Consider the following 20470-nt stretch of genomic DNA (forward strand, 5'->3'; position numbering starts at 1 on the left):
CGCGGCTGGGCGGGCGGCGTCGGGGTCCGGGGTCCGCGCCGGCGGGGTTCCGCGTCGCTCTGCCGGCCGCCCCTCGCGGCTGCCGGAGTGGGCGGGCAGCGGGAGGGGCGCGTCGGGGCGGGGCCTCCGCCCTCTTCTTTCCACAGCCACGGCCAAGGCCCGCGCCCCTCCCGGCCCAGCGCGGCCTCGGACGGCTGCCTCCCTCCCCGACACCCACGCAGAGCCCCCGCCACACACGCGCTCCTGGACGGCCCGCCCCCACCCCTCCCGTCCACCTGACCCGCGGCTCGGCCACCAGGGAGTCCGCGCAGCCCCTGCCCTTGAGAGGCCACCCGCCTGGCTGGACGGACGCGGCTGCTGAGAAGGACGGCCAGGCGCGGTCCTGCAGGGAAGGGGCAGCTCGGGCTGGCGGCCCCCCACTAAGGAGTCCCCAGAAGGCTGCCTGCAGACGTGACCTCGGTAGGCTGAGCCCGGAGGACTCACAGGGGCCAGTCGTGGTCCGCACATTCAGGCTTTAGGGCATTGAACCGGGGTCACAGAGGCAGGCGGAGCAGGCTGAGGCTGGCCAGACCTAGTCCCCGGGAAATGGGGAGTCACGGAAGGCTCTGGAGCGGGGCAGTCATGTGGTCAGATTTGTGTTTTGGAAAGAGCCGCCCAAAGCTGTGTGGAGGAAGATAGAGGCAGGACACCGAGGAGGCTGCGGGAATACCCTGGCATGGTCCCATGAGGTGGACAGTGAGGGGGAAGGGAAGGGAGGTCCCAGTGTGAGGGGAGTGAGCAGGTGAATTAGGCAGAGTTTGGGCGAGGGGCCTAGGAAGAGGCAGTGTCAAGGACAGTGCGCAGGCTTTGGGCTAGGCCTGGGGGCGGTGGGGTCTAGCAGAAGGAGGAGGGCGGATGCAATGAGTTGGATGAGCCTGTGGGACTTCCACGGATCCGGAAGGGAGGTGAGAGTTCTGGGAGAGCGAGGAGGAGTCCACAGTTTGCAGATGGCCACTGATGCCATAGAGTAAGGAGCGGGCCCAGGGAGGCGGGCAGGGCACGGCCAGGACACTCATCAGCATTCACGGGACTGCAGAGGAAGAGGGGTTGGCAAAGGAGACTGAGAAGGTGGCAGGGACCGGGAGAGCAGTGGCCCAGCAGGCAAAGGCAGAGTGCTTCTAGAAGTCCAGGGAGGCTCGCAGGATGGGCTGTCACAGAAGGACATCCTTAGGGACAGCAATTAAGGGTTGGAGGTTGAGGTGGGGGTAGGGGCAGTAGCCAAGCAGCAGGGGAGGAAGGGGGAGGCAGCAAGGGCAGGGGGAAGGGGAGATGAGGTCAGGAGAGGACTCTGGGGTGTGGGTGTGTGTGTGCGTGTTTGTGTGCGTGTATGCATGTAGGTTGGTGTGGGCGTGGGTGTGTGCGCATGTAGGTAGGTGTGTACGTGTGTATGTGTGTGTGCGTGCCTGTGTGTGTGTGTGCACACGTGCATGTAGGTGGGTGTGGGCATAAGTGGAGGTATGTGTGCTTGGGGGTGTGTGTGCGCGCGTGCCTGTGTGTGTGTGTGCACACGTGCATGTAGGTGGTTGTGGGCATATGTGGAGGTATGTATGCTTGGGTGTGTGTGTGTGTGCGTGTGTGTGCATGGGTGTGGGGGAGTTTGCATGTGTGTGGGTGTGTGGAGGTGTGGGGGGTGTATTCCTGTGTGTGCATGTGGGGAGGTATGTGTGCATGGGGGGGTGTGGGGGGGTGGCTGTGTGTGGGGGTGGGAGTGTGGGTGGCTATATGTGGGTGTGTGGATGTGGCTATGTGGCTTTGTGTGGGTGTGTGTGGCTGTGGGGGGGTGTGTGTGGCTATGTGGGTGTATGTACATGTGACTTTGTGTGTGTGACTGTGGGGTGGGGGGTGTGTGGCTGTGTGAGTGGGAGTGTGTGTATGTGTGTGGCTGTGTGTGACTGTGTGTGGGTGTGTGGGTGTGGCTGTGGGTGTGGATGTACATGTGGCTGTGTGTGGGAGGTGGGAGTGTGTGTGTGGCTTGGTGTGGGTGTGTGTGGTTGCGTGGGTGTGGGTGTGGGTGGGTGTGTGTCTGTGTAGGGGGATGTGGGTGGCTGTGTGTGTGGGTGTGTGAGTGTGGCTGTGTGTGTGTGTGTTTTCTAAGCAGGAAAGAGCAGAGCCTTCACCAGGTCCAGGAAAGGAGCAGGGAGGGCCCCAGGCTGTCCCGGGTCAGGGCCCACCCCCCTCAACCTTCCCCCTCCTGCTGCCTGCCCTCTGAGGGCCTCCCACTTTTCTGTCCCCCTGCCAAGGTACACACCAGCCCCGCCACTCCACAACGGGGCCTCTCACCCTCACCTACCGTCAGAGCCTGGCCTACTCCATCCCACCTGTCAGAATTGGGGGTAATTGCCAGGGGTCTTTGGGTATGGCCTCCTGGCCTGAACTACAGGGGACCCAGACTAGGGCGCTGCCCAGAGAAAGGAGGGGTCCTGGCTGGCAGGGTGCCAAGGAGGACACCGACTGAGGGGGGATTACTGAAGCCTGACCCCGAAGCTGGTGTGGAAACTGGACCCTGCATGGGGATCTGATGGGGGTTGAGTGTGCTTGGGGATAGACTTGGGAAGGGGTGGGAGCTAGGCAGCAGGGGCTAAAGGTTGACAGCAAAGACCCTGGAGTTAGACTGCCTGGGTTCAAATCCAAGTGCCACCACCCACCAGCCACATGCCACTGGGCAAACAACCCCTGGTGCCTCAGTTTCTCCATCTGGGAAGCTCTCATAGGCATGTTGTGAAGATGACAGTCAATCCATGCAGAGCACTTTACTCTGAGTGTGAGCTGTTCAGAGAGAAGGGAGGGAGGGCTGCATGAAGTGGGGCCTGGTGACACAAGTGGGCAAGGGAGAGACACGCTGTGTGGGGAAGGGGCTCCCACGGGCTTCACACCCACACTCGGACACAAATTCAGCTGGTCTCCCACTCAGATCCCACCCCTGGGTCTCCTGACTCACTCCTTATACTTTTCCTGGGGTCCTCAGGCCTGATTCTATGAGGTACACACCTGTCCCAGTCCCCTCCCTTTCCCCCCAACCCCTGCCCCACCTGCCCCTGCCCAGTGCCTTGCAGGGAGGGAGGGCTGCAGCTCCTTCTCCTTTCTTTTTTTTTTTTTTTTTTTTTTTTTTGAGACGGAGTCTCGCTCTGCCGCCCAGGCTGGAGTGCAGTGGCCGGATCTCAGCTCACTGCAAGCTCCGCCTCCCGGGTTCACGCCATTCTCCTGCCTCAGCCTCCCGGTAGCTGGGACTACAGGCGCCCGCCACCGCGCCCGGCTAGTTTTTTGTATTTTTTTTTTTTTTTTTTTTTTTTTTTTTTTTTTTTTTTTTTTTTGAGACGGAGTCTCAGGCTGTTGCCCAGGCTGGAGTGCAGTGGCGCGATCTCGGCTCACTGCAAGCTCCGCCTCCCGGGTTCCCGCCATTCTCCTGCCTCAGCCTCCTGAGTAGCTGGGACTACAGGCGCCCGCCACCGCGCCCGGCTAATTTTTTGTATTTTTAGTAGAGACGGGGTTTCACTGTGGTCTCGATCTCCTGACCTTGTGATCCGCCCGCCTCGGCCTCCCAAAGTGCTGGGATTACAGGCTTGAGCCACCGCGCCCGGCCGTTTTTTGTATTTTTTAGTAGAGACGGGGTTTCACCGTGTTAGCCAGGATGGTCTCGATCTCCTGACCTCGTGATCCGCCCGTCTCGGCCTCCCAAAGTGCTGGGATTACAGGCTTGAGCCACCGCGCCCGGCAGCTCCTTCTCCTTTCAACCAGCCCTGGACGCCAAGTCTGGGCCCTGTCTCGTGGCCAGATCCTGTGACCCTGGTGTTCACTGGCCATCGGGGGCCTCCCCAACCCCGAGAGGTGCCTCAGCTCCCCATCCCCCAGTAGAGGCTGACAGCTGTGCCATGACCTTGTGGCCGCTGTCTGCTTATCCACCAGCTATTTGCTCAGAGGTCGTGGACTCTCACACCAAGGCTCATCTCTTGACTAGACAAGGCCAAACTCCCAGTCAGACTCCTCACCCGTCCCTACCAGGGGCTTCCACCTTGGCCTGTCTCTGGTGGTGTCTGGATATCAGTGGGTCAGCTCTGCCTGTGATCACCTGCTGTGTGGCCTTGGGCAAGTTGCTACCCCTCTCTGGGCTTCAGTTCCCTCAGCCACAACAATCAGAAGCTGGCCAGCAAGGCTTCAAGGACTGCTCTAGGCCTGGGCAGGGGTATCAAATGGGGTGGGTGGTTAAAGTGAACCAGACGCAACATGTAACTTGCTTAGCACGGCCCCTGGCAGAGTCAGCTCTGGCACCAGCCTGGTGGTTCAGACAGTGGGCTGAGGAGTCCAGCAGACCTGGGTTTGGATCCCAGTGCTGCCTGTCTATAGCTGTGGGCAAGTGACCTCATTTCTCTAAAACCTCAAATTCCTCCTTTATGAAAGGGGGATAACAGCCCCTGATGACGAACAGCAAACACTCAGGGCTCTTGCCCCATGCCAGGCACTGTTCTGAGCGCTTTATGTGGATTAACTCATTTAATCCTTACAACAACTCTTTGAGGTTGGTCTCTTTATTGTCCCCACTTTGTAGATGGGAAAACTGAGGCACAGAGGGCTTAACTCACTCACTCATGGCCACACAGCTGGGAAGAGAGAGCTGGGATGTGGCTCCAGGCAAGCTGGCTCATCATCTTCCACTTTACCATTGTGCTATCCCGTCTCTTAGAAGAGATAGTGAGCTCCGCCTGTAATCCTAGCACTTTGGGAGGCCTAGGCAGGCAGATCACAAGGTCAAGAGATCAAGACTATCCTGGCCAATATAGTGAAACCCCATCTCTACTAAAAATACAAAAATTAGCCGGTAGTGGTGGCAGGTGCCTGTAGTCCCAGCTACTCAGGAGGCTGAGACAGGAGAATTGCTTGAACCTGGGAGGCAGAGGCTGCAGTGAGCTGAGATAGTGCCACTGCACTCCAGACGGGCAACAGAGCAAGACTCCATCTAAAAAAAAAAGAGAGAGAGATAATGAGCTCTCTCCACCAGGTGAGGATACAAGAAGACACACATCTATAAACCATGAAGGGGCTTTCATCAAAAACCTGACCATGTTGGCACACCGATCTCAGACTTTCAGGCTCCAGAATGATGAGAAATAAATGTTTAAACCAAAAGAGAGAGAGAGAGAATAATAAAGGGCTTAATACAAGCCTGGCACATAGTAATGGGTCAATAATAGTTGGGCGTTTAATAATAATAAATGCAGTCACAGAACTTTGGGAGGCTGGAGCGGGAGGATCACTGGAGCCCAGGAATTTGAGACTGCCCTGGGCAACATAGTGAGACCCTGTCTCTCAGTAAATAAATTAGCTGGGCTGGCCAGACGCCGTGGCTTACGCCTGTAATCCCAGCACTTTGGGAGGCCAAGGCGGGCAGATCACCTGAGGTTAGGAGTTTGAGACCAGCCTGACCTATACGGAGAAACCTCGTCTCTACTAAAATACAAAATTAGCCAGGCGTGGTGGCACATGCCTGTAATCCCAGCTACTCAGGAGGCTGAGGCAGGAGAATCACTTGAACCTCGGAGGCAGAGGTTGAGGTGAGCAGAGATTGTGCCACTGCACTCCAGCCTGGGCAGCAAGAGTGAAATTGTGTCTCAAATAAATAAATAAATAAGCAAGTGGGATGTGGTGGTACACATCTGGAATCCCAGCTACTCAGGAGGCTGAGGTGGGAGAATTGCTTAAGCCCAGGAATTTGAGGCTACAGTGACCTTTGATCATGTCACTGAACTCCAGACAGGGTAATAAAGTGAGACCCTGTCTCTAATAATAATAATAATAATAATAATGTTAGTAATCCAGCCAGGTGCGGTAGCTCACACCTGTAATCCCAGCGCTTTGGGAAGCCAAGGTGGGTAGATTGCTTGAGGTAAGAAGTGTGAGATCAGCCTGGCCAACATGGTGAAACCCTGTCTCTACTAAAAATACAGAAATTAGCTGGGCGTGGTTGTGGGCGCCTGTAATCCCAGCTACTCGGGAGGCTGAGGCAGGAAAATCGCTTGAACCGGGGAGGCAGAGGTTGCAGTGACCTGAGTTAGCGCCATTGCACTCCAGCCTCGGCGACACAGCGAAACTTCGTCTCCAATAGTAATAATAATAATAATAATGTTAGTTATCCTGATTACTATTACCTTATTTTCTTTTTCCTTCTAAATTTCTATTGATCTGCCAATAAGAAAACCCTCTGAGCCCCAACCGCCCCAGGTTGGAGCCTGGGAGGTCCTGGATGGGACCCTCCTTTGGCCCTCCTTTCTGTCTGTCTGGCAACCTGAAGGGAGGGGTGTGTGCACAGATGTGTGGCCCAGGATGTGCAGATAGTCTGGGGAGGAGGTGCGATACTCTGAATTTCTATTCCACCAAGGCCGGCCCTTCACTCCCCACATCTGCTGGAGGGCTGAACTCCTGCTTCTAAGATTCCTGGGAAGTCCTTCCCTCTGTCTAGCTCTCCTTCCTTCTTTTGAGTTGCCAACAGCCTCTCCTCCCAGGCAGGGTTGATGGAGACCCCTCCTGCAGCCCCCACCATTCTCCCTACTTCCACCCCAGGGGATCTCTTGGCCTCATCCTCAAAAATCCCAGCAATGCAGTGGAAATTAAAGTTACCTTAAATATTCTAATCTTATAACAATTTTGCTTCAATCAACATCTAAATGTGACCACATGTGTCTAGACCACCCAGCGGCCTGGTTGGTGTGGGGGAACAGAAGACAGAGAGCTGCTCTCAGACATGGGCCTGGCTCTGGGGGGCTTCCTGGGGAGAGGTCTGCTGGTCTTTGGGTCCTTCCCTCGGCTTTCTCCAGGCCTGCCCACACTGAGCTATCCTTCCCCTCTTCGCCTTCCCTCAGATAGCCCAGGGAGCCCCAGGCCTTATACTCTCTCCCTAACAACTTGGCTGGGGGAGGCCGGGGGGCAGAGGGGCTCCATAGGCAAGCGGAGGTCAGAGGTGGTTTCATGGGAGTCACACAGGGCTCCTCACTCCCGAGGGCCTGACTTAACGCTCTCCTGGGTTGTCTTGGAGTTCATAATAATTTCTGAACTAAGGGCTTCATGTTCATTTTGTGCTGAGCCCCATAAAGTATATCCTGGTGGAGGGCTCCCCTGCACTCACACCTCTCTCTCTCTGTGATCTCCCCACTCTATACTCACAGTCCATACCCAGTCAAGGCTGGTTTCAGTGGCTCACATCTGTAATCCCAGCACTTGGGGAAGCGAAGGTGGAAGGATTGCTTGAGTCCAGGAGTTTGAGACCAGCCTGGGCAACAAAGTGAGACTCTGTCTCTACAAAACATTAGTCCCAGCTAGGGGGCAGGAGGACCACTTGAGCCTGGAAGAGTGAGGCTGCAGTGAGCTGGGATCACACCACTGCCCTCCAGCCTGGGTGACAGAGCGAGACTCTGTCTCTAAAAAAATAATAAAATAAAAATTAAAAACATGTATTTATTTATTTTTGAGACGGAGTTTCACTCTTGTCACCCAGGCCAGAGTGCAATGGCGCGATCTCAGCTCACTGCAACCTCTGCCTCCCAGGTTCAAGCGATTCTCCTGCCTCAGCCTCCCGAGTAACTGGGATTACAGGTGCATCCATGATTACAGGTTGCACCATCCCAGGTGCAACCAAGCCCAGCAAATTTTTGTATTTTTAGTAGAGACAGGGTTACGCCATGTTGGCCCAGATGGTCTCAAACTCCTGACCTCAGGTGATCCACCCGCCTTGCCCTCCCAAAGTGCTGGGATTACAGGCATGAGCCACCGCACCCGGCCAATAAACATTTATTGAGCATCTACTTTGTGCTGACAAGCTGTGCTAGATGCTTGGGGCTACAGTGAGGAACAACATAGACATGCCCTGATTTCACAAACTTACCCTCCTTACACATTCAGACATTCATATATCCATCCATGCAGTGGTTTTGCAAGATGTTCCCCAATAACAATCAAGCTCTTCATAACTGCCAGTTAGGGAATACTCAGCATAGGCCATGACATTTATATATATCATCTTGTGTCATCCTTAAAACAGCCAGCAAGGGAGGCATTATAAGTCCCATTTTCCAGATGAAAAAAACTGAGGCTCAAAGGTCAAATCATTTGTCCAGTGTCACATGGCTAATAACTAGCAGAGCCAGGACTTCCCCTATTTCCTCATTTTTAATCTCTCTCCCTGACCCCACATTGCATTCAGCTGCTTCCCCATGGGCAGAAGGTCCCGGCAGGTTGGGCTAAAGTCTAGGTCAGCTCCACGTCCCCAGCCCCTAACACAGAGCTACATTTTTGTTAAATGAAAGAATTCAGGCCGGCTGAGGTGGCTCACGCCTGTAATCCCAGCACTTTGGGAGGCTGAGGAGGGTGGATCACGAGGTCAGGAGTTCAAGACCAGCCTGGCCAAGATGGTGAAACCCTGTCTCTACTGAAAATACAAAAATTAGCCGAGCATGGTGGCAGGCACCTGTACAGCTACTTGGGGGGCCTGAGGCAGAGAATTGCTTGAACCCAGGAGGCGGAGGTTGCAGTGAGCTGAGATCACACCACTGCACTCCAGCCTGAGTAACAGAGTAAGACTCTGTCTTAAAAAAAAAAAAAGAAAAAGGAAAAGAAAGAAAAGAAAAGAAAAGGAAGAATTTGACCAGGCACGGTGGCTCAAGCCTGTAATCCCAGCACTTTGGGAGGCCAAGGCGGGCGGATCACTTGAGGTCAGGAGTTCAAGACTAGCCTGGTCAACATGGTGAAACCCCATCTCTAAAAAAATAATACAAAAATTGAGGTGGGGCACAGTGGCTCATGCCTATAATCCCAGCACTTTAGGAGGCGTAGGCAAGCGAATCATGAGGTCAGGAGTTCGAGACCTGGCCTGGCCAATATGGTGAAACCCCAATCTACACTAAAAATACAAAAATTAGCCAGGCATGGTGGCACACGCCTGTAGTCTCAGCTACTCAGGAGGCTGACACAGAAGAATCGCTTGAACCCGGGAGGCGGAGTTTGCAGTGAGCCGAGATCATGCCACAGCACTCCAACCTGGGCAACAGAGCAAGACTCTGTTTCAAAAAACAAAAAACAAAAAAAAATTAGCTTGGTGTGGTGGCATACACCTGTAGTCCCACCTACTCAGGAAGCTGAGGTAGGAGAATTGCTTGGACCTGGGAGGCAGAGGTTGCAGTGAGTTGAGATTGTGGCACTGCAGCACTTCAGCAGCATGGGTGACAGAGCCAGACTCTGTCTTAAAAAAAAAAAAAAAAAAGGAATTCACACCAGACACAGTGCCCAAGGAACACCAGGAAACAGACACTGAAACCCAAAAACGTAAATACATAACATGTAATGTACTGGATAAGAGCTTTGTGTTTAAGTCCTGACTATCTGGGTTCAAGTGCTGAATCCACCGTATACTAGCTGTGCTCCTCAGTCTCCTCATCTGCAGATAGTGGTAGGGCTGTGGTGAATGCTAAATGAGAAATACATGTGAAGTACTGGCCTATCACCTGACTAGCGCTGGCACATGGCCACTGTGCAATAAAGATTAGCTATTGCTATGACTAACATTCATCCACACTCACTGGCAAATGTCCTCCCGCCCATGCGCACCACCCTCCCAATCCCTCCTCTAGCCTAGCTCAGTCATAGATGCCCTCATGGTTGACAGTCCAGGCTCCCAGAGCCAAGAGGAAAGAGCAGCTGCTTCTCTGCATCCCCTGGGCTGTACCTGGGCCAGCCCATGTGAGCTCCTCACCAGCTCTGGGTTCCATCAGAGATGGCTTCCTGGAGGAGGCCTGGACCCAACGTGGGTGAGGGAGCCAGGGTGAAGCAGGAGAGTGCTGCTCTGTGTCCTGGCTCCCTCCATTGTTCTTCACAACACCCTCTCCCCCAGCCTCTGCTGCAGCGGCCTCCCTCCACCCCCTTCCCCCTTCCCACAGTAGAAATTTTCCTCTCTCCTCCTGCCAGAGTGTAAATTGCCCCCAGGAATGCACTGAGTCCCACTGCTCCCCTGGCAGTGGCCGGCGGCTGTCCTGGGGTCAGGCCTGGCCCTACATCAAAGGCTGGGGATCAGTAACAGCAGCTCCTTGCCTGCCACCACCCTCCCCTCCTCTCTCCTACCCTCCCACCGGCCCTTTGGCTTCCAAAACACAGCACATGGTAGCACTTAAGCTCTGGGAGGACATTTTTCCTGCACCCCCACCCCCTACTAGCCACAATGAACTACTTGTTAGGAGACTATTTTAATTTTACTGAATGCAATTTCTGCTCCTGAGGCTTCTGTTGCCACCCGCTTCTTGGCCTTGGATGCCCAGTACAAATGTAGGGGAGGCCAACCCTCCAGGAGAAGATGAAACCTGAATGTGGAAATTTCACTGGTGTTGGAGGTCTGGGGCAGGAATGGGACAGTGTTACATCAGGGGAATGGGGCTGGTGCTCTGGCCTCCACTCAGGAAGTAAGGGGGGTTGATTAGGGGAGGGCTCAGAGCTAGCTTGTACAACTCAGGAGGCCAGCATGAGAATTTGAAGTATGTATGTGACCAGACATCCTTGGCCAATGCTCTCTTCCAATGCCCTGGCTCCAGTAGGCAGGCGCTTAGCCTGGCAGCTATATGTGAGCTTTGCTTTCAGGTCCTGTAGGGCTGATTGGAGTGGGAGCACTTCCAGTCTCCGGTCAGCCTCTAAGATTTGCTCCATCAGGTGCATCTTCTAGCAAATTCTGAAAACCAGGGGTCCAATGGTCACTTTCTGGGACAGTACAGTGGTGGTTTGGAGACCCCTGGTGGCCAAAGGCTGAAGACCGAGACCTTTCCTTAGAGCTCCACCCAGCCAGCCCCAGGCCCGAAGGCCACCAGCATCAACCACCCAGCTCCAGAACTCCCCAAAAATCCTCGTCAGTCAGCCTCTCCCATATAGCCAGGCTCACCTGCCCCATCTTGCTGGGAGGGAATGGCCTAGCCTAGGGGGCTGTCTCAGCCTCATAGTCATAGTAAGAGAGGGATGTGTAATCTACAACCAATCAACCACATGGGTGGGGACCAGGAAGTTAGTTTGCTGGGGATTGCATGCTCCAAATACTTCTGCAGTCTCCAGCTCTTTCCTTCCCTCAGCCCCAGTCGTGGGGCTGTAACTGGGAAAAGTCACTAAGGGAGCTTTGTTTCCACAGCTCCCTAATCCTGTAATGTTGCCCAAGTTTAACGTTGGGAAAGGAAATATCTAAAACCTCACAGCATACAAACCGCTGCTCAAAAGTAGGCTGTGGTACCCAGAGGAGAGGAAGGGCGAGGGTCCCCCTGGAGAAGGGAAAGGGCGGTGCGGCTGACTTTTTTTGGCAGGGTCTAGACACTACATAAAGCTTTCCACATCTGGGCCCCAACATTCATTCCCTTAATCTCTTTCATTCATTCAGACTCCATTGTGACTGGACTGAGACCCACACCGACTGCTGACACAGTTGACCAAAATTTAGTCACTGCCCTGGGACCCCAAATTATAATATGGAGGGGGACATAAAGAGGCTCAGAGGATGTCCCTATATTTGGGGACATGAAACTGACCATCCCTCCTTGGTGGCCTAATCCAGCTAGAGCAGGTAAGTCCTGTGCAAACTGCCCTTCTCAGTGGTTCTGAAAACCCTGGTCCTTCCCTTGCACAACCAAACCACATCTCAAGCACAATGCATCAAAAACTGGCTCCCCCCATCTCAGGCCTGCACACAGACTTCAGGCAAGGCCTGGGACCCCATTTCCCTCCAACAACCTGAGTGTCTAAACCTCAGGGCCTTAGGCTATCCCTAAGCAGTGCTACCAAATACAGCCTGACACAATCTCTTGCTTCCTCCCTTTAAAAGCTATCTCAAGCTCTCTAAGCCTGGGAGAGGGAGCTGTGGGCCTGTTCCCTTTTCCCCCACAGTGCTAACCTGGCAGTAAAAGAGAATCTTCATTAAGAGCATGGTTTTGCCCTTTGGCCCAGCTTTGAACCCTAGCTTTTCCACTTACTCACTGTATGACCTGGGCAACTTGTGGCCTCCACTCTAAAAATGGAATTCTTGTGAGCTGGTTAATGCATGCAAACTGTTCAGTAGTGTATTTCAAGTGGTAAGCACTCAATAAATGGCACCCCAACAACAGGGTCTACATGGCCTTTCTAGCCAAACCTTCCAACTTGGTGGCCAAGTGCCCTGGACAGTTCATTTTAGGTGCGTCTGGAATAATGGTCTGCTTCTAGATTTTGCTGCACACACTAGAGCCAAAAGCGACTCTGAAGGGGCTTCAGTTGCTTATACTGGCTCCCAGGTTTCCCAGACTCTCTCATCTCTGGAGAGAAGCCACTGCTAAACCAAGTCAAACACAGACAGGGCCCATGAACCTACCTGGTCTCCTCACACCATTGTAACAAAACACCTGGGGATGAGCAGAAAGAAAACAGGACATGATTGGGATTTCACTCAAGAATGTGTCTTTATTGAAGAATTTGTAAGAAAAAAGGATGTGCCCTCTGTAAAAAGAGGAGATGTTGCCTCCGAACAGCAGGGAGGAATGAGAGCTGGGTGGCTTCCCAGAAGTCAGTGTTTCCGGCATGACTGGCTCCTTTCCTGCAAGCACTACAGTGTGTCACACTACAGCTAGCAGCTCCTCCCCACTCCCTCCCAGCCCTTCCTCCCTCCACCCCACAACCCTACAGCCATTTGAGGCAAATGGCTTTTTAAAGGCCCAGGGATAGATGTGCCAGGCTTGCCTCTTAATGGGGTCAAAGTGGGTTTTGCTTTGGAAAAATTCAAACAGGAATGTAAAAGGTTTGAGCTCTTTCTAGTCCAACAAAGGGTGATTACATCTGGCCCCTCTCAAGGGAAAGGGAGCAGAGACTGTCGCTCCTGAATGTGCACACATGGGGTAAATGGACTGTACCACAGTCTGCTCTTTATTTGAATGGAGAATGGAAACAGGTTATAAGAATATATAACATCCATGTTCAAGAGTCACTGAGTTCTGGAGGGCAGAGGGAGCACAGAGGCCTGCTGACTCCAACAGTGCTTCTGCTGGCTATCCTCGAGTCCTAGGGATGGTTACTCCTCTCCAGCTGGAAGATTGTCCTCAATCCGCCTGATGAATCTCATCCGGATTTCTGTCACACCGTCTCCTTTCAGGGTGTCCTGGACAAACTTTGCCTCCACAGCCATCTGGACCTGGGGGATAGGGGGAAAATGAAGGGGTAACTGCCTGGCCACAGCCTCTAGGGAACCAGTGGGGATGGGGCATAACTGACTCATCCACGGCAGCCAAAAAAGCGGGGCTGGTTTCCCACAAGGACAGGATTGACAGCGCCAATGTTCTGTTGCATAAGACAATGGCTCCAACCCTTAAGGAGAAACTTAGCAAAGAATACCCAAGAAAGAGACTGTCACCAAATAAGCCTATCTGAGAATGGATGTTCCTGGGCTTTGGGGACTGACAGCACCACCTTCCAGCCTGGTATGGAGGAGCATCACCATGTAGAGATGTCCAACTTGGATCCTACCTCAGCAGACTCACCATCTTAGACAGTAAAGTGCTGGGGTGAGCCAAAGCCCTGAATTTTCTCTCTTTCATTCATTCACTTATCAAGTCTCTATTGCATTTCAGGTGTCCCAGAAGATAAAGAGCTGCACTCACCATCTCCAAAGCTCCCCGCAATACCCCACACAAGAGATTGGAATAAATAAGGGATGAGTGGTTATCAGGAAGTTCCACAAAGTCCACCAAGGGGTTATTTTCCAAAATGAGGGAGAATTCATCACCAGCTGGGCTCCAATTAGTAATGCTTGGAGTGATGCCCAAGTACATCTTGAACGCCACCTGTCAGGGGACACAAAACAGCGCTTTAGGGAAGAGCAGCAGGAACTGTACCACTGGGAAGGTGACAGAACTGGCAAAGGGGAAGTAAGTGGCTCAGGAACAAACCTGTGGCCGCCGCAAGATGACGCTTTGGACACTCAGGGCAACAAAGGAGAAGCATCTGTACGTGATGCTGCACCCCTCTCCTTCACGGCATCATACAATTTTGGCTGTCGCTTTGTTTTGTTTTCCCAAAAATATTTTTCTTTCTTAGGCATCATACAAGTAAGCAACAACTCACTCACTGTCTGCCTGTACTTCTCAGTGGAAGGGAGCACTAGTCTTCCTCTGCCTGAGTGCAGAGGCCCCTAACCCACTTCCCTGTCCTCTGTCTGTGCTACCTGAATGTACCTTCTTAAAAGTGAAAACACATTACTGGGCAGAGAAAAAGTCCTACCCTATCTGCCCTCCTAATTCCAAACTCTCACAAAGCTCTCTCCACTGTCAATCCTCTTTAGGATTTGGGTATGGCCAGCAAGCTTACAACAGAAAGACCAACTTCAGGTAACTGACACCACAAAGTTATGGGTGCTATGTCATTTATTAATACTGTAATAGACAGCACTAACACTAGTAATAGTAAACATTTACTATATGCACACTATGCTAAACACTAGCATTTAACCTAAATGTTCGTGTCCATTATTGATTTACACCTTAAAACAGCCCTGTGGGTAGCTCTTATTTTCTTCAGGTTAAAGATTAGGTAACTGGTGCCAGGTGCGGTGGTTCATGCCTGTAATCCCAATACTCTGGGAGGCCAAGGTGGGCAGATCACCTGAGGCTGGAAGTTCGACACCAGCCTGACCAACACGGCGAAACCCTGTCTCTACCTAAAATACAAAATTAAAATTAGCCAGGCATGGTGGTGCATGCCTGTAATCCCAGCTACTCGAGAGGCTGAGCCAGGAGAATTGCTTGAACCCAGGGGGCGGAGGTTGCGGTGAGCCGAGATCATGCCATTGCACTCTAGTCCAGGCAACAAGAGCGAGACTCAGTCTCAAAAAAAAAAAAAAAAAAGGATGAGGTCACTGGTAATTAAAGAAATTTAAAATAACTTACCTAAAAACACATAACTAGTAAGTACTGAAGCCAGGTTTGTGAGTCTATATTCTTTTTTTTTTTTTTTTGAGACGGAGTCTCGCTCTGTCACCCAGACTTGAGTGCAGTGACCTGATTTTGGCTCACTACAACCTCCACCTCCTGGGTTCAAGCAATTCTCTGCCTCAGCCTCCCGAGTAGCTGGGATTACAGGCACCTGCCACCACGCCCAGCAAATTTTTGTATTTTTAGTAGAGACGGGGTTTCACCATTTTGGCCAGACTGGTCTTGAACTCCTGACCTCATGAACCACCCGCCTTGGCCTCCCAAAGTGCTGGGATTACAGGCATGAGCTACCACGCCCAATCAAGTCTGTATTCTTTGCCCCCATGCTACTCTGCTACACCTTCACAGTGGAAAAGCTCAGGCTTTTATTTCAGTGGAGCTTTAATCCATGGGGATTAAATAATCTATGCTATTCCTTAATGACCTGGAACGCTTTTTTGACCCAAAGAGCTGCCTAGCCAGCCTTTTGGGAGATTAAAGGCTCTCTAAGGGAGCTAGAAAGAGCGGTAAGCAGTGCCTCCCAGCAGCAATTCTTCAGCATGGACAGGTGGCCCAGAATAATGACCTTGGCAATGACATCCGCAGTTTCCCGAAAGTCATGGCACCTCCCGACATTTGACCGAGCCAAGAAATCTTCAATCAGCCGGACTCCAATGTTAAAGCCCCTGGGAAGGAAGTTAGAGAAGAGATTATGATGGAGTCTAAATGTCTTTTGTTTGAACATAAGGTTGTTGGTAGTAAAGGGAAAATGGGGATAATCTCAAAAACATCCCAGTAAATGAGTTTAGTGAGAAATGTACCCAAAATGTTGGCTGAGAAAGACAGAGAACCCTGTTTTAAGCTCTAAAGGACAATGTAGACTCAATGTGCTGGGAGGCCCCATTTCTGTCTCTCCTGTGAAGGAGCTCACTCACATTTTGTCCAGCTGTTTATTCACATCTTCATCATTTTCATAGTCCTTGCATAGCTGGGTGACCAGAGCACCATAGGTCAGGGTGAAGAGCTCAGAGCTCTAAAAGAGATTCAAAAGGCAGTTGGGACCAAGTGGCACAAAAGAGAAAGTGTGGTGAGAGTCTGTATCAGCCTTGATGCAACTGTCAGGATTCCCTCTAAGTGTGTCTAGAGGAAAATAACATCATCCCTATGGAGGAGCCAGAAAATCTGGCCCACAAGGTCAAAGTGGCAGGGCTGCAGCCAGAACTACTGCAAAATGGGCTGTAAAAGGCACCTCACACACTAAGCAATCACTCTTCCAACACACCAAGGTAGGCTTCAGTCAACCCAAGTCTCCACCACAGCTGTCAAGCCTCAGGTCAGGTCACCAGAATCTGGTATGGGAGCAACAGTCATTCACTAGAAGCTGTGAAACACTGAAACAGACATTTACAAACTCATCTCTGTGGCTGGCAGATGTGACCAATGGCTTCCACATGTCTTAGAATGTCCTGGCCTAGAGTAAACTGCACTCCCAAGGCCCCTCCCAGGAGAAACAGAGGACCCGGGGCCCAGTCTATGGGGAAGGAAGGAAGTCCCAGACCAAGTTCATCACCCTGATGACAACCCCTTTCCAAAGTCACCAGCATGGGAGAAAATAATGTTCCTCTTAACGCACAGCCAAAATATTTCCAGGAAAAGAGGTGACTCTTCAGAATCAACTGGTTCCTATTACAATAGCAGCTAAAATCACAGAAACCCTTTCTCAGATGAAGAATTCTGGGGCTGGGAGCAGTGGCTCATGCTTGCAATACCAGCACTTTGGGAGGCCGAGGCGGGTAGATGACAAGGTCAGGAGACTGAGACCATCCTGGCTAACACGCTGAAACCCCGTCTCTACTAAAAATACAAAAAATTAGCTGGGCGAGGTGGCGGGCACCTGTAGTTCCAGCTACTCGGGAGGCTGAGGCAGGAGAATGGCGTGAACCCGGGAGGCGGAGCTTGCAGTGAGCCGAAATCGCGCCACTGCACTCCAGCCTGGGTGACAGAGCGAGACTCCGTCTCAAAAAAAAAAAAAAATTCTGTCACCTATCTACCAAGAAATCAATGTAGAAGGTGAAATGAGTGACAAATACCAAGACCACAGAATGAAAGCAGCAGGCAGGGTGAAAGGTATTATCAGGGTTAAAGCAAGAAACATATTAACAGCACATCTGGACCAATGGATTAACTCAGAAATAAGGCTGAAAAATCAGGATAACCACCCACTGACTTCCTTCTGAATGGAGGCTTGTCAGATTTGAAGCAAAGAACCTTGTCAGATTCGAAGCAAAGAAGCTTCCTCTCTTCAAGTTTTCTGGGGAAGAAAGTGTAAGAAATATAAAAGCCCAGGCTCTCAGAACCCAATGCTCCTCATGCCATCCCCATGACCTGATGATGGGGGCATTACAAGAATAACAATTTGAATGCCTTTTGCTTAAATACTGCATTCTACTTGTATCTTATTATCTATCCCATGATAACACAGTAATCTAGGAAAGGCAAGAATTAATCCCACTTTAGAGATGAGGAAACTGAGACCCAGAATGGTTAAAGAATGTGCCCAAGGGCCGGGCGCGGTGGCTCAAGCCTGTAATCCCAGAACTTTGGGAGGTTGAGACAGGTGGATCACGAGGTCAGGAGATCGAGACCATCCTGGCTAACACAGTGAAACCCCGTCTCTACTAAAAAATACAAAAAACTAGCCAGGCGAGGTGGCGGGTGCCTGTAGTCCAGCTACTCGGGAGGCTGAGGCAGGAGAGTGGCGTAAACCCGGGAGGCGGAGCTTGCAGTGAGCTGAGATCACACCACTGCACTCCAGCCCGGGCAACAGAGTGAGACTCTGTCTCCAAAAAAACAAAACAAAACAAAACAAAACAAAACAAAAAGAATGTGCCCAAAGACAAACAGCTAATTATTGAAATAAGTAATTTGGGGAGAAAAAAATCAAAGATTTCCAAGCCAGAGGTCAACCTATCCACTCTTCCCCACAACTGCAATATTAATAAGCCCTACTCAATAAAAAGAAAAACAGGAGGAAAAAAAAAAAATACCCAAAAAACTTAGCAGTACTAGAGTCAAAGAAAATAAGTTTCAGGATCAGGAGGTCCTTTGAACTCAACTAAACAGTCAGATCAGTACCTCCAAGAGACTATTTACCAAATATGGCAATTAAGGGGAAGCTGTTAAGGAGGGGAAGGATTTTTTTAGTAAAGTCAAGGGCTTGGCACTAGAATGGTTTGGGCATGAATGGATGGAAACAATCCAGCAGTTACCAGTCCAGAGAATTGGCACCACTGCATTAAATCAGGAGAGCTTTCATTCCATTATTAATGAGCCCTTGGATGGAGACTCCAAGAGCCTCAGGCCACCATGATGCCAAGTGACAAGCAAATCATGATCTTATCAAGCACCTTATACATGCAGCTACCTCCTATTTACCAATAAGAAAAATCAAGGTCCTGGACAGATCTGCTGGTGGTCATGGAATCAATATACCTGGGATCTGGGAATGGGATCCCTAAGTTAGGCTCTCCATACCCTCTCTTGATTTGCAAGTCTATCTTCATCTTCAATTACGAACCAAGCCTCTGTGGAACTGTGAGTGACATAAATGTATAACTTAAAGGCCTTTATGCTTTAAAAATGGAAGGGAGGGCCAGGTGTGCTGGCTCACACTGGTAATTCCGGCACTTTGGGAGGCTGAGGCGGAAGGATCACTTGAGCCCAGGGATTTGAGACCAGCCTGGGCAAACAGTGAGACCCCCCAACTTTACAAAAAATTTAAAAAATTAGCCAAGCATGGTCGTGGATGCCTATTGTCTCAGCTACTCGGGAGGCTGAGGGGGAGGATGGCTTGAGCCTGGGACGTCAAGCCTGCAATGAACTGTAATTGCACCACTGTACTCCCGCCTAGGTAAAAGAGTGAGACCCTGTCTAAAAAAATAAAAATAAATACAAATATAAACAAATAAAATAGGAGTGGGCTATGGTATAATGAAAATAAATCATTCATTCAACATTTGCTGTGTACCAGGCTATCTAACAGGAGGGGAAGAGACAACAAAGCCATATAAAATACATGATTTGCCAAACGGTGATAGGTGCTATGGAGAAAAATAAAGCACAAAAACAGATTGGGGGTATTTATGTGTGTACGTACGTGTGTGTGTGTGTGTGTGTGTGTGTGTTGGGGGGTGGTTAATTTTAATAGAATAATCAGGGAAGGCCTCACTAAGGTGATATTTGGTAAGCCATGAAGATATCTGGATAGATATCTGGTCTAAAAAAATTCTAGGCACTATTTCTAAAGATTCTGAGGTAGAAGTACGCCTGGTGTGTTTGAGAAACAGCGGGAGACTCTTGGCATTAGAGACGAGTAAGCAAGAGATAACAGAAGAGGAAATCAGATAAGTGACAGGAGGTTGCAGAGTCAGAAGATCTGGGTTTTCAGCCCTTGTGACCTTTAAAACAAAAGTTCTCATGGGATCATAAAGGTCAACCAGCCCAATCTCTTCACTGAACATAAGCAACACATCTCTCCTACCACCAGAAACATGAATATCTTCTGCAACACATCTATTTTTGAGACAGAGTCTCGCTCTGTCGCCCAGTCTGGGGTGCAGTGGCATGATCTCAGCTCACTGCAAGCTCCGCCTCCTGAGTTCACGCCGTTCTTCTGCCTCAGCCTCCTGAGTAGCTGGGACTACAGGTGCCCACCACCACGCCCGGCTAATTTTTTGTATTTTTAGTAGAGGCAGGGTTTCACCGTGTTAGCCAGGATGGTCTCCATCTCCTGACCTCGTGATCCGCCCGCCTCAGCCTCCCAAAGTGCTGGGATTACAGGCGTGAGCCACCGCGCCCAGCCAACACATCTATTTTGGTAACAGTTTCTCTTAACAACCATGAGAGTCTAGCAGCACAAACATTATTCATCCCCATTTAACAGATGACAGGTTAAGTAACTGAAACTCAACAGCCTTCTTATAGTTGAGCATTTATCCTGTAAAAAGCTTTGTTATCCTAAGCTGCTGCTTAACCTTCCTGAACATTAGTTTTTCCCATCTGTAAAATGGTGACAATGTTACCCGCCTTTCAGAGTTACTGTGCAATTCCAGCGAAATTCCAATCAGATAATGATGTTTGTGGAGCACCCACTGCACAGCAGGTACTCAAGAAATACATGCTTATTGGCTGGGCGCGGTGGCTCACGCCTGTAATCCCAGCACTTTGGGAGGCCGAGACGGGCGGATCACGAGGTCAGGAGATCGAGACCATCCTGGCTAGCACAGTGAAACTCCGTCTCTACTAAAAAATACAAAAAAATTAGCCGGGCGAGGTGGCGGGCGCCTGTAGTCCCAGCTACTCGGGAGGCTGAGGCAGGAGAATGGCGTGAACCTGGGAGGCGGAGCTTGCAGTGAGCTGAGATCCGGCCACTGTACTCCAGCCTGGGCGACAGAGCGAGACTCCGTCTCAAAAAAAAAAAAAATACATGCTTATTT

General features: G+C 51.1%; 2 protein-coding genes and 1 long non-coding RNA gene across 4 annotated transcripts in view; 1 reads left to right on the plus strand and 2 right to left on the minus strand.

Moving 5' to 3' along the window:
* Positions 1-20470, minus strand: part of PSMB2 (proteasome 20S subunit beta 2) — a 623524-nt gene that overhangs the window by 545093 nt on the left and 57961 nt on the right. The gene's annotated exons all lie outside the window — the stretch shown is intronic.
* LOC126961137 (uncharacterized) overlaps positions 1-20470 on the plus strand; it is a 65884-nt gene that overhangs the window by 34042 nt on the left and 11372 nt on the right. The window lies entirely within an intron of this gene.
* TRAPPC3 (trafficking protein particle complex subunit 3) overlaps positions 12458-20470 on the minus strand; it is a 39949-nt gene continuing 31936 nt past the window's right edge. For both annotated transcript variants that reach the window (XM_050800838.1, XM_050800848.1), the window contains 4 exons: positions 15911-16008; positions 15562-15661; positions 13668-13850; positions 12458-13201 (listed from right to left, as the gene is read on the minus strand). In XM_050800838.1, the coding sequence (XP_050656795.1) occupies positions 13082-13201; positions 13668-13850; positions 15562-15661; positions 15911-16008 (501 nt within the window). In that variant the 3' untranslated portion in view covers positions 12458-13081. The remainder of the gene's footprint in view (positions 13202-13667; positions 13851-15561; positions 15662-15910; positions 16009-20470) is intronic.

Source organism: Macaca thibetana, chromosome 1 (assembly GCF_024542745.1).
Source record: "Macaca thibetana thibetana isolate TM-01 chromosome 1, ASM2454274v1, whole genome shotgun sequence".
Taxonomy (NCBI): domain Eukaryota; kingdom Metazoa; phylum Chordata; class Mammalia; order Primates; family Cercopithecidae; genus Macaca; species Macaca thibetana.